Source organism: Vicugna pacos, unplaced genomic scaffold, assembly GCF_048564905.1.
Source record: "Vicugna pacos unplaced genomic scaffold, VicPac4 scaffold_203, whole genome shotgun sequence".
In the NCBI taxonomy this organism is placed as follows: domain Eukaryota; kingdom Metazoa; phylum Chordata; class Mammalia; order Artiodactyla; family Camelidae; genus Vicugna; species Vicugna pacos.
Genome location: NW_027328882.1, coordinates 232,612 through 245,062, shown reverse-complemented (window position 1 = coordinate 245,062; position 12,451 = coordinate 232,612). Strand labels below are relative to the sequence as shown.

General features: G+C 62.3%; 1 protein-coding gene across 1 annotated transcript in view; it reads right to left on the bottom strand.

Annotated features, from left to right (window-relative positions):
- Window positions 1-12,451, bottom strand: part of LOC140695406 (uncharacterized) — a 73,212-nt gene that overhangs the window by 59,505 nt on the left and 1,256 nt on the right. Inside the window, exons 2-4 of the mRNA XM_072958103.1 lie at window positions 8,367-8,453; window positions 7,907-8,026; window positions 7,347-7,473 (exon numbers count right to left, since the gene is read on the bottom strand). Of these exons, the coding sequence (XP_072814204.1) occupies window positions 7,347-7,473; window positions 7,907-8,026; window positions 8,367-8,453 (334 nt within the window). The remainder of the gene's footprint in view (window positions 1-7,346; window positions 7,474-7,906; window positions 8,027-8,366; window positions 8,454-12,451) is intronic.

Genomic DNA, 12,451 nt, shown 5'->3' with positions numbered 1-12,451 from the left:
CTGGGCCTCTTCACTGCTGGTCCTGCCCTCTCCTAGGCCTGCACACTCCTGGAACTGTACACTCATGGGCCTGCACACTCCTGGACCTGAACAATCTTGAGCCTGCACAATCCTGGGCCTGTACGCTCCTGGGCCTGCACACTCCTGTGCCTGCCCTCTCTTGGCCCTGCACTCTCCTTGGCCTGCACACTCCTGGCCTGTTCCCTCCTGTGCCGGCACACTCCTGGGACTGCACACTCCTGGGCCTGCCCTGGCCTGGGCCTGCACCCTCCTCTGTCTGCACACTCCTGGGACTGCACAGCCCTGAGCCTGTACACTCCTGGACCTGCACACTTCTGTCTCTGCACACTCTGGTGTCTGCACACTCCTGGACATGCACACTCCTGGGCCTGTACACTCCTAGGCCTGCCTTATCCTGGCCCTGGACACTCTTCTGTCTGCACACTCCTGGGGCTGCACACTCTTGGGCCTGCACGCTCCTGGACCTGTACAATCCTGGGCCTTCCCTGGTCTGGGTCTTCCCTGGCCTGGTCCTGCACACTAATGGGCCTGAACACTCCTGGTCCTGTACACACCTCGGCCTGCACCCTACTGGTCCTGCACACTCCTCTGTTTGCACACACATGGAACTGCACACCCCTTGGCCTGCACACTCCCAGACCTGCACAATCTTGAGCCTGCACAATCCTGGGCCTGTACACTCCTGGGCCTACACACCCCCAGGCCTGCACACTGCTGGGCCTGCACACTCCTGAGCCTCCCTTCTCCTGGGCCTGCACAATCCCTCATCTGCACACTCCTAGGCCTGCACACCCTTGGGCCTGCACACTCCTGGGCCTGCACACTCCTGTCTCTGCACACTCCGGGGACTGCACAGTCCTCGGTCTGTATACTCCTGGGCCTGTACACTCCTGGGCCTGCCGTGGCCTGGGCCTGCACACTCCTCAGCCTGCACACTCCTCTGTCTGCACACTCCTGGGCCTGCACACACCTGGGCAGGCACACTCCAGGGCCCTCTGACACCTGTGCCTGCACACTCTTGGGCCTGTCTTCTCCTGGGCCCGCATGAACCTGGGCCTCTTCACTGCTGGTCCTGCCCTCTCCTAAGCCTGCACACTCCTGGAACTGCACACTCATGGGCCTGCAGACTCCTGGACCTGCACAATCTTGAGCCTGCACCATCCTGGGCCTGTACGCTCCTGGGCCTGCACACTCCTGTGCCTGCCCTCTCTTGGCCCTGCACTCTCCTGTGCCTGCACACTCCTGGGCCTGCTCCCACCTATGCCTGCACCCTCCTAGGCCTGTTCCCACGTGTGCCGGCACACTCCTGGGACTGCACACTCCTGGGCCTGCACACTCCTGTGCCTGCCCTCTCTTGGCCCTGCACTCTCCTTGGCCTGCACACTCCTGGCCTGTTCCCTCCTGTGCCTGCACACTCCTGGGCCTGCTCCCACCTATGCCTGCACACTCCTAGGCCTGTTCCCACGTGTGCCGGCACACTCCTGGGACTGCACACTCCTGGGCCTGCCCTGGCCTGGGCCTGCACCCTCCTCTGTCTGCACACTCCTGGGACTGCACAGCCCTGAGCCTGTACACTCCTGGACCTGCACACTTCTGTCTCTGCACACTCTGGTGTCTGCACACTCCTGGGCCTGTACACTCCTAGGCCTGCCCTATCCTGGCCCTGGACACTCTTCTGTCTGCACACTCCTGGGGCTGCACACTCCTGGGCCTGCACACCCCTGGGCATGCCCTCTCCTGGGCCTGCAAACTCCTGGGCCTGCACACTCCTCTGTCTGCACACTCCGGGGCCTTCCCTCTCCTGGGCCTGCCCCCAGTTCGGCCGGCACTCTCCTGGAGCTGCACACTCCTGGGCCTGACCTATCGTACGCCTGCACAGTCCTGGATCTGCACACTTCTGGACCTGCTCCCTCCTGTGCCATCACCCTTCTGGAACTGCACATTGGGCGCCTGCACACTCCTGTGCCTGACACACCTGGGCCTGCACGCTCCTCGGCCTGCACACTCCTCTTGTCTGCACACTCCTCTTGTCTGCACACTCCTGGGCCTGTTCCGTCTTGTGTCTTCACACCTCTCGGCCTGCGCACTCCAGGGCCTGAACACACCTGGGCCTGCACCAACCTGGGCCTGTTCACTCCTGGGCCTGCCCTCTCCTTGGCCGGCACGAACCTGGGCCTAAACACCCCTGGGCCTGCCCTGGCCTGGGCCTGCACACTAATGGGGCTGCACACACCTAGGAATGCACCCACCTGGGCCTACACACTCTTCTGTCTGTACACTCCTGGGCCTGCACACTCCTGGGCATGCACACTCCTCTGTCTGCACACTCCTCGGCCTACACACTCCTAGGCCTGCACACTCCTGGGCCTGCTGACCCCTGTGTCTGCACACTCTTGGGCCTGCACACACCTGGACCTGTACCATCCTGGGCCTTCCCTGGACTGGGTCTTCCCTGGCCTGGGCCTGCACACTACTGGGCCCGCACACTTCTGCAACTGCACACTCATCGGCCTGCAAAGGCACGACCTGCACAATATTGGGCCTGAACACACATAGGCCTTTATCCTCCTGGATCTGCACACTCCTGGGCCTGCACACTGCTGGACCTGCACAGCACTGGGCCTAAACACACCTGGGCCTGCACACTCCTTCTCTGCACACTCCTATCTCTGCACACTCTGGTGTCTACACACTCCAGGGCCTGCACGAACCTAGGCCTGCTCCCTCCTGTGCCTGCATACTCCTGGGCCTGCTCCCACCTGTGCCTGCACACTCCTAGCCCTGTTCCCACCTGTGCTGGCACATTCCTGGGACTGCACACTTCTGTGCCTGCACACTTTTGGGCCTGCACACCCCTGGGCCTGCACACTCCTGGACCTGTACACTCCTGGGCCTTCCCTGGTCTGGGCATTCCCTGGCCTGGGCCTGCAAACTCCTGGGCCTATACACTCCTGGGCCTGCACACTCCTGTACCTGTACACACCTGGGCCTGCCCTGGCCTGGGACTGCACACTAATGGGGCTGCACACACCTAGGAATGCACCCCCCTGGGCCTGCACACTCCTCTGTCTGCACACTCCTGGGCCTGCATAACCCTGGATCTGCACACTCCTGGGCCTGCGCATCCCAGAGCATGCACAGATCTGGGCCTCTACACACCTGGGCCAGTACACACGTGTGCTTGCCCCCCCCCGTGTCTGCAAACTCCTGGGACTGCACATTCCTGGGTCTGCAACACCTTGGCTTGCACACTCATGGGCCTGTTCCGTCTTGTGTCTGCATACCTGTGGGCCTGCACACCCCAGGGCCTGCACACACCTGGGCCTGCACGAACCTGGGCCTCTTGAATCCTGGGCCTGCCCTTTCCTAGGCCTGCCCACACCTGTGCCTACACATTCCTGGGCCTGCACACTCCTGGACCTGTACACTCCTGGGCGTACCCTGGCATGCGCCTGCACACTAATGGGCCTGCACTCTCCAGGGACTGCACCCTCCTGGGCCTGCACACTCCTCTGTCTGCACACTCCTGGGCCTGCCCCAAATTGCCCTGCCCTCTCCTGTGACGGCCCTCACAAGTCCTGCACACTCCTAGGCCTGCACACTCGTGTACCTCCTCCCTCCTGTGCCTGCACACTCCTGGCCATGTACACTCATGGGCCTGCCCTCTGCATGGCGTGCACGGTCCTAGGACTCCCCATTCCTGCGCCTAGACACCCTAGGGCCTGCCCTCTCCTGGGCCTGCACACTCTGGGGCCTGCCCTCACCTGGTTCTGCACACTACTGGGACTGTACACCCCTGGACCTGTACACTGCTGTGCCTTCCCTGGTCTGAGTCTTCCCTGGCCTGGGCCTGAAAACTACTGGGCCTGAAAACTGCTGGAACTGCACACTCATTGGCCTGTAAACTCCAGGACCTGCACAACCTTGGGCTTGAACACACCTGGGCCTGTATACTCCTGGGCCTGCACACTCCTGTCTCTGCCCACTGTGGTGTTAGCACACGCCTGGGCCTGCAAGAACGTGGGCCTGTACACTCCTGGGCCTGCACACACCTGAGTCTGCACACTCCGGGGTCTGCACACTCCTCGGTCTGTATACTCCTGGGTTGTACACTCCTGGGCCTGACCTGGCCTGGGCCTGCACGCTCCTGGGCCTGCACACTCCTCTGTCTGCACACTTCTGGGCATGCACAACCCTAGACCCTACACTCCTGGGCCTGCGCATCCCAGAGCCTGAACACACCTGGGCCTCTATACTCCTGGGCCACTACTCTCATGTGCCTGCTCCGCCCCGTGTCTACACACTCCTGGCACTGCACAGTCCTGGACCTGCACACTCCTGGGCCTGCCCTGGCCTGGGCCTGAACACTAATGGGCCTACACACACCTAGGAATGCACCCTCCTGGGCCTGCACACTCCTCTGTCTGCACACTCGTGGGCCTTCCCTGGTCTGGGCCTTCCCTGGCCTGGGCCTGCAAACTATTGGGCCTGCAAACTCCTGGAACTGCACACTCATTGGCCTGCACACTCCAGGACCTGCACAATCTTGGGCTTGAACACACCTAGGCCTGTATACTCCTGGACCTGCACACTCCTGTCTCTGCACACTCTGGAGTTTGCACACGCCTGGGCCTGCACGAACCTGGGCCTGTACACACCTGGGCCTGCACACTCCTTTATCTGCTCACTCCTGAGACTGCATACACCTGGGCCTGCACATTCCTGTATCTGCTCACTCCTGAGACTGCATACTCCTGGGCCTGCAAACTCCTGGGCATGTACAATCCTGGGCCTGCACACTCCTGGACCTGTACACTCCTGGGCCTGCCCTGGCCTGGGCCTGCACACTAATGGGGCTGCACACACCTAGGGATGCACCCTCCTGGGCCTACACACTCCTCTGTGTGCACACTCCTGAGCCTGCACACCCCTGGGCCTGCACACTCCTCTGTCTGCACATTCCTTGGCCTACACACTCCTAGGCCTGCACACTCCAGGGCCTGCTGACTCCTGTGTCTGCACACTCTTGGGCCTGCACACTCCTGGACCTGTACAATCCTGGGCCTTCCCTGGTCTGGGTCTTCCCTGGCCTGGGCCTGCACACTACTGGGCCCGCACACTTCTGCAACTTCACACTCATCGGCCTGCACAGTCCACGACCTGCACAATATTGGGCCTGAACACAACTAGGCCTGTATCCTCCTGGATCTGCACACTCCTGGGCCTGCACACTCCTCTGTCTGCACACTCCTGGGCCTTCACACACCTGGGCCCGCACACTCCTGGGCCTGCGCATCCCAGAGCCTGCACACACCTGGGCCTCTACACTCCTGGGCCAGTACAGTCGTGTGCCTGTTCCGCCCCGTGTCTGCACACTCTTGGGACCGCACAGTCCTGGCTATGCACACTCCTTGGCCTGCAGACTCCTAGGCCTGTTCGACTTCTGTCTGCACACCTCTGGGCCTGCACACTACAGGGCCTGCACATACCTGGGCCTGCACGAACCTGGGCCTCTTCACTGCAGGTCCTGCCCTCTCCTAGGCCTGCACACTCCTGGAACTGCACACTCATGGGCCTGCCGTCTCCTGGGCCTGCACACCCCTGTCTCTGCACACTCCGGGGACTGCACACTCCTCGCTCTGTATACTCCTGGGCCTTTACACTCCTGGGCCTGCCGTGGCCTGGGCCTGCACGCTCCTGGGCCTGCACTCTCCTCTGTCTGCACACTCCTGGGCCTTCACACCCCTGGACCTGCACACTCCTGGGCCTGCGCATCCCAGAGCCTGCACACACTTTAGCCTCTACACTCCTGGGCCAGTACATTCGTGTGACTGCTCCGCCCCGTGTCTGCACACTCCTGGGACTGCACAGTCCTGGCTATGCACACTTCTTGGCCTGCAGACTCCTGGGGTTGTTCGACTTGTGTCTGCACACCTCTGGGCCTGCACACTCCAGGACCTGCAAATCCTGGGCCTGCACACAACTGGGCCTGCACACTACTGGGACTCCACACTCTCTGTCTGCACTCTCCTGGGCCTGCACACACCTGGGCCAGCACACTCCAGGGCCTGCTGACTCCTGTGTCTGCACACTCTTGGGCCTGCCTTCTCCTGGGCCCGCACAATCCCTCGTCTGCACACTCCTGGGCCGCACGCTCCTGGGCTTTTCCTCGCCTGGGCCTGCCCCCAGTTCGGCCCGCCCTCTCCTGGACCTGCACACTCTTGGGCCTGCACACTCCTCGGCCTGCCCTCTCCTGGGCCTGCACTCTCCTTGGCCTGCACACTCCTGGGCTTGCACACTCCTGGACCTGCACACTACTGGGCCTGCTGAATCCTGTGTCTGCCCACTCCTGCGTCTGCACACTCGTGTGCCTCCTCCCTCCTGTGCCTGAACACTCCTAGGCATGCACACACCTGGGCCTGCCCTCTCTTGGCCCTGCACTCTCCTTGGCCTGCACACTCCTGGCCTGTTCCCTCCTGCGCCTGAACACCCTTAGGCCTCCCCTACCTGGTTCTGCACACTCCTGGGTTGCACACTCCTGGGCCTGCTCCCACCTATGCCTGCACACTCCTAGGCCTGTTGCCACGTGTGCCGGCACACTCCTGGGACTGCACACTCCTGGGCCTGCCATGGCCTGGGCCTGCACCCTCCACTCTCTGCACACTCCTGGGACTGCTCAGGCCTGAGCCTGTACACTCCTGGGCCTGCACACTTCTGTCTCTGCACACTCTGGTGTCTGCACACTCCTGGACATGCACACTCCTGGGCCTGTACACTCCTAGGCCTGCCCTGGCCTGGGCCTGCACCCTACTGAGCCTGCACACTCCTCTGTATGCACACTCCTGGGCCTGCACACTACTGGGCCTGCACACTCCTGGGCCTCCTCCCACCTATGCCTGCACACTCCTAGGCCTGTTCCCACCTGTGCCAGCAATCTCCTGGGCCTACACACTCCTGCACCTGCACAGTCCTGTGTCTGCACAACCCTGGGCAAGCACACTCTGGGCCTGCACACCCCTGGCCATGCCCTATCCCGGGCCAGCCCCCACTTCGCCCGACCCTCTCATGGACCTGCACACTCCAGGGTCTGCTCACATCTGTCCCTGCACACTCCTGGGCCGGCCCTCTCCAGTGTCTCCACACTCCTGGGCCCGCACACTCCTGGGCCTGCATACTCCTGGACCTGCCCTGTCCCTGGCACCAGCCTCCTTCACCCCAACGGTGCCACTCACACGGCTGTGGCGTCTAGCCAGGAGCCCCCAACCGAAACCCCTCCCGAGGGACCCCCTTGCCGGTCCCCAGGGAAGCAGCGGGGCTCCTCTTACCTGCGAGGCGGAGACGTAGTCCAGCTGCAGCCTGACGTCCAGCTGCCGGGCGTGCAGGGCCAGCGTGCATGAGGACAGCAGGATGGCCGTGATCGGCTGGAAGCTGCCCCCGGAGCCACTACCGCCCCTTGGGGAAGAGGAGGAGGAAAATCCACGTCAGTGCCAAGAACACAGGACCCGTCCACAGAGGGCCCCTCAGGTGTGACAACCCCAGAGGCGCCCGCAGCCGACCTGGGCTGAGAGCCACTTCTCTCGCGGAAGCTCAAGGACCTATGCTGAGCCTCCCTCTCCCTCCCTAAAGAGGGAAAACCCAGAGGTTTTCTAACTTTGCACTCACTGTCCATGTATCAGCCATGTCTAGTTTACCTCCCCAGCACGGCAGACCGCCTCCCTGCCTTCCCCACCCCCTGCAGGCGGCTCTCGGGGGCTGGGGGGGGCGCCCTTCCTCCCTGAGGCCAGCCCTGCTGGGGCAGCAGGTGTAATAGAAAAGACCAGATCTGACTGCCTATTAGATCTGTTCTTTTTCCTTTAACCCTCTGCTGTTTTCCAGGCTGTCTTACCAGCTCTGCACCTTTTGGAAATCAATGTTGCCTTCAGCCTGAAATTGACAGAAGAGCCTGTTCTCAAGGCTCTCAGCCTTCAGGATAAAACCTCTTTTGCTCTCCCATACACACAAGCAGCTGCAGAACAGAAAGTAACATTTGTTTTGTTAGAGGTTTTACAGGGGCCCCATGAGCTGACCCACAACTGCAAAAACAAAGAATTCCTGCACCAAGGACTTTGCACCAACCACCCACAACCCCTCTCCTTTTTAGCGTAAAAGGAGCCTGAATTCTCACTCGGAGAAGGTGGCTCTCCAGGACATTAGCCTGCCATCTTCTCGGTCAGCTGGCTTTCCAAATCAACTCACTATTCTTTACCCCGACACCGCGTCTCCCGATTTCTTGGCCTGTCGTGCGACTTGCGGAATGAGTGTGGACTTGGAAACACAGGGAAGGAAAGCCAAGTCAGGACTCTCACCCTCTGCCTCTGCTCAGAATACCACCAACGGGTTGCTGGGACAGTGGACGGAAAACTGAGGCTGCAACACGACCATGAGCACTGGGCCTGGGTGGGAGAGATGGCGGGTGCTGTCCGAAGCGCACCCGGCCTCCTTCCGAGTCACATCACACCCACGTCCCCAGACCCAGGGAGGCCTGGAGCCCCACACAGCAGAGCGCCTCCAAACCTGCAGATGCCCAGTGACCGGTCCACTGTGCACCCTCTGGCGCCCTCCTCCCCGCTCCTCCTCCTTCTGCCCCGCTGGCTCAGCCCTGGTCCCACCACATCCTCACCCAGGGCCAGCACTGCTGCAGGAACACCCTCGGCAGGCCGCCCAGCCTCACGCCCTCAGGTCCGCACACCTGGTTGGTGCAGCTCTGCCCCTTTCCAGCCCTCACCACCGACTCTCCAACCGCCTGCTCTCCCGCCCTCCGCCCCCAGTCCTACAGAGCGCCTCCTCTGGTCACGGCATCCTGCCCTCCAGGGTCGACAGGGCCTGCACAATCCTGGGCCTGCACACAACTGGGCCTGCACACTCCTGGACCTGCGCACTCCTGGACCTACGCACACCTGGGCCTGCAGGAACCTGGGCCTGTACACTCCCGGGCCCGTTCCGTATTGTATCTGCACACTTCTGGGCCTGCACGCTCCTGGACCTGCGCACACCTGGGCCTGCACGAACTTTGGCCTGTACACTCCTGTATCTGCTCACTCTTGTGACTGCATACTCCTGGGCCTGTACAACCCTGGGCCTTCTCTCTCCTGGGCCTGCCCCAGTTCGGCCGGCACTCTCCTGGAGCTGCACACTCCTGGGCCTGACCTATCGTACGCCTGCACAGTCCTGGATCTGCACACTTCTGGACCTGCTCCCTCCTGTGCCATCACCCTTCTGGGACTGCACACTTGTGCGCCTGCACACCCCTGTGCCTGACACACCTGGGCCTGCACGCTCCTCGGCCTGCACACTCCTCTTGTCTGCACACTCCTGGGCCTCACCTATCCTACGCCTGCAGTCCTGGATCTGCACACTTCTGGGCCTGCTCCCTCCTGTGCCATCACACTTCTGGGACTGCACACTTGTGCGCCTGCACACTCCTGTGCCTGACACACCTGGGCCTGTACGCTCCTGGGCCTGTACACTCCTGGGCCAGCCCTGGCCTGGGCCTGCACACTAATAGGCCTGACACTCCTGGGAATGCACACTCCTGGGCCTGCACACTCCTCTGTCTGCACACTCCTGGGCCTGCCCCATTTGGCCCTGCCCTCTCCTGTGACGGCCCTCACCTGTCCTGCACACACCTGGGCCTGAACACTACAGGCCCTGCACACATCAGGCCCTCTACACTCCTGGGCCTGCCTTCTACTGGGACCGAACAATCCCTCGTCTGCACACTCCTGGGCCTGCACGCTCCTGGGCCTTTCCGTGCCTGGGCCTGCCCCCAATTCGGCTGGCCCTCTCCTGGACCTGCACACTCTTCGGCCTGCACACTCCTGGGACTGCACTCTCCTTGGCCTGCACACTCTTGGGCCTTCTCCCTCCCGTGCCTGCACACTCATAGGCCTGTTCCAACCTGTGCCGGCACACCTCTGGGTCTGCACACTACTGTGATGCATACTCCTGGGCCTGCACACTCCTGGACTTGTACACTCCTGGGCCTGCCCACTAATGGGCCTGCACACTCCTGGAAATGTACCATCCTGGGCCTGCACACTCCTCTGTCTGCACACTCCTAGGCCTGCACACTCCTGGGCCTGCACATCCCAGAGCCTGCACACACCTGGGCCTCTACACTCCTGGGCCAGTACACTCGAGTACCTGCTCTACCCCGTGTTTGCACACCCCTGAGACTGCACAGTCCCAGGTCTGCACACTCTTTGGCCTGCACACTCCTAGGCCTGTTCCGTCTTGTGTCTGCAGACCTCTGGGGCTGCACACTCCAGGGCCTACACACACCTGGGCCTGCACGAATCTGGGCCTGTTCACTCCTGGGCCTGCACACTCCTGTCTCTGCACACTCCTGGCCTTGGATACTCCTGGGACAGTACACTCCTGGGACTGACCTGCCCTGGGCCTGCACTCTCCTGGCCCTGGACAAGCTTCTGTCTGCACACACCTGGGGCTGCACACTCCTGGGCCTGCACACTCCTGGGCCTGCCCTCTCCTGGGCCTACACTCTCCTTGGCCTGCACACTCCTGGGCCTGCTCCCTCCTGTGCCGGCACACTCCTGGGCCTACTCCCACTTGTGCCTGCACACTCCTAGGCCTGTTCCCACCTGTGCCGGCACACTCCTGGGACTACACACTCCTATGTCTGCACACCCCTGGGCCTGCACACTCCTGGACCTGTACACTCTTGGGCCTGCACAATAATGGGCCTGCACACTCCTGGAAATGCACCCTCCTGGGCCTGCACACTCCTCTGTCTGCACACTACTAGGCCTGCACACTCCAGGGCCTGCTGACTTCTGTGTCTGCACACTCTTGGGCCTGCCTTCTCCTGGGCCCGCACAATCCCTCGTCTGCACACTCCTGGGCCTGTACGTTCCTGGGCCTTTCCTCGCCTGGGCCGCCCCCAATTAGACCCGCCCTCTCCTTGACCTGCACACTCCTGGGCCTGCACACTCCTGGGCCTGCACACTCCTGGGCATGCCCTCTCTTCGGCCTGTACACTCCTGGACCTGCACACTCCTGGACTTGTACACACCTGGGCCTGCCCTGGCCTGGGCCTGCACACTAATGGGCCTGAACACTCCTGTGCCTGCACACTCCTGGGCCTTTCCTTGCCTGCACCTGCCCCCAATTTGGCAGAACCCGGTCCCAGTATCCATCCAACCTGCAGGGGACTGTGTGGGAATCACACAAGGATGTGTGACCAGAAGGCAAAAAAAAAGCAGGGAGCCACTGTGGGGCAGCGCACCCTAGAGGCCTAGATGGGGCACTGGGCCTGAATCTGACATGACAGAACGACCTAGGAGGTCGCATGCCAGAATGGACGATATCAGAGTTGTGTTTAATTTCAACCCGCCGACAGGGAGCTGGGAAGCAGGCGGCAAGGAGGGTGACTTTCCCCAGATCCCAGGGCAGACCCCGGCCTGTGTGGGGTGTGCCCTGCTCCCCACAAGCCCTCTGTGGGGCCCTTCCTTTGCTGAGTCTGTGCATGAGCTCCCTGTGATGCCAGCCCGCAGAGGTGACAGGTGCAGTAGGTGTTTGTGGTTCTAGAGACATGATGGCTTTCCTAGGAAGCAGGGTCCTGAATGATCCCCACTGGGCCAATGGGGGATTGGGGAGACCCTGAGAAGCAGGTGGCTTGTCCAGGGTGACAGCACTGCTGGCGGGGGAGCCGGGTCTGAACCCAGCTGTGTCGTCAGAGCTGTGACCCTGGCTGCATCCAGGCCTCCCCAGGGCAATAGGAGGGGCCGAGTTGGTGTCACTGGGTGGACATGGCATGGGGTGGGAAGTGAGCCATCAGCAGCCCAGAGAGGCCCTTGGGGAGCTTTGTGTAAGGAGGAAGCTTGGGGAAGGGGACCCCAGGAAGTGACCTCACTTCCCTGGCAACAGAGCCCAACAGAACTTGGGACCCAGGTCACCAGGCACCCGCTGTGTAGAGAAGGACACTTCTCAACTGACTTGGCTGGTGAACTCAGCTCAGCTCAGACATGTTTTGTTGCATCCCAAGATCCCGAGGTCGCGGCCCCCGGAAAGCCCGCAGCAACGGCCTTTGCCAACAGTGCCGACAGTGGGTCGGGTCTCACCCCAGGCGCCTCTGGCCTTTTGGCCAGAGGGACCCAAAGGTAACACAGGGAGGCCCAGGGCAGGCCCGCCCAGGCCGGGTCACCACTCAGACCCCACCCGGGTGGCCCCACGGCCCCTTCCTGACTGGTGGCGGTGGGGCAGTCATGTTGGGGGGGGGTCCTGCCTCAAGCAAGAGCAGGCTGAGGAAGGGTCAGAGGCCTGGGGGGCCGATCACGTCCCCAGCCTGGGTCCAAGTGGGCTGGCTGGGATGTGGAGAACCGGGGCAGGGCCCTGCTGCCCGAGGTGGCGCCCATGCCCTAGGGTGTGTCTC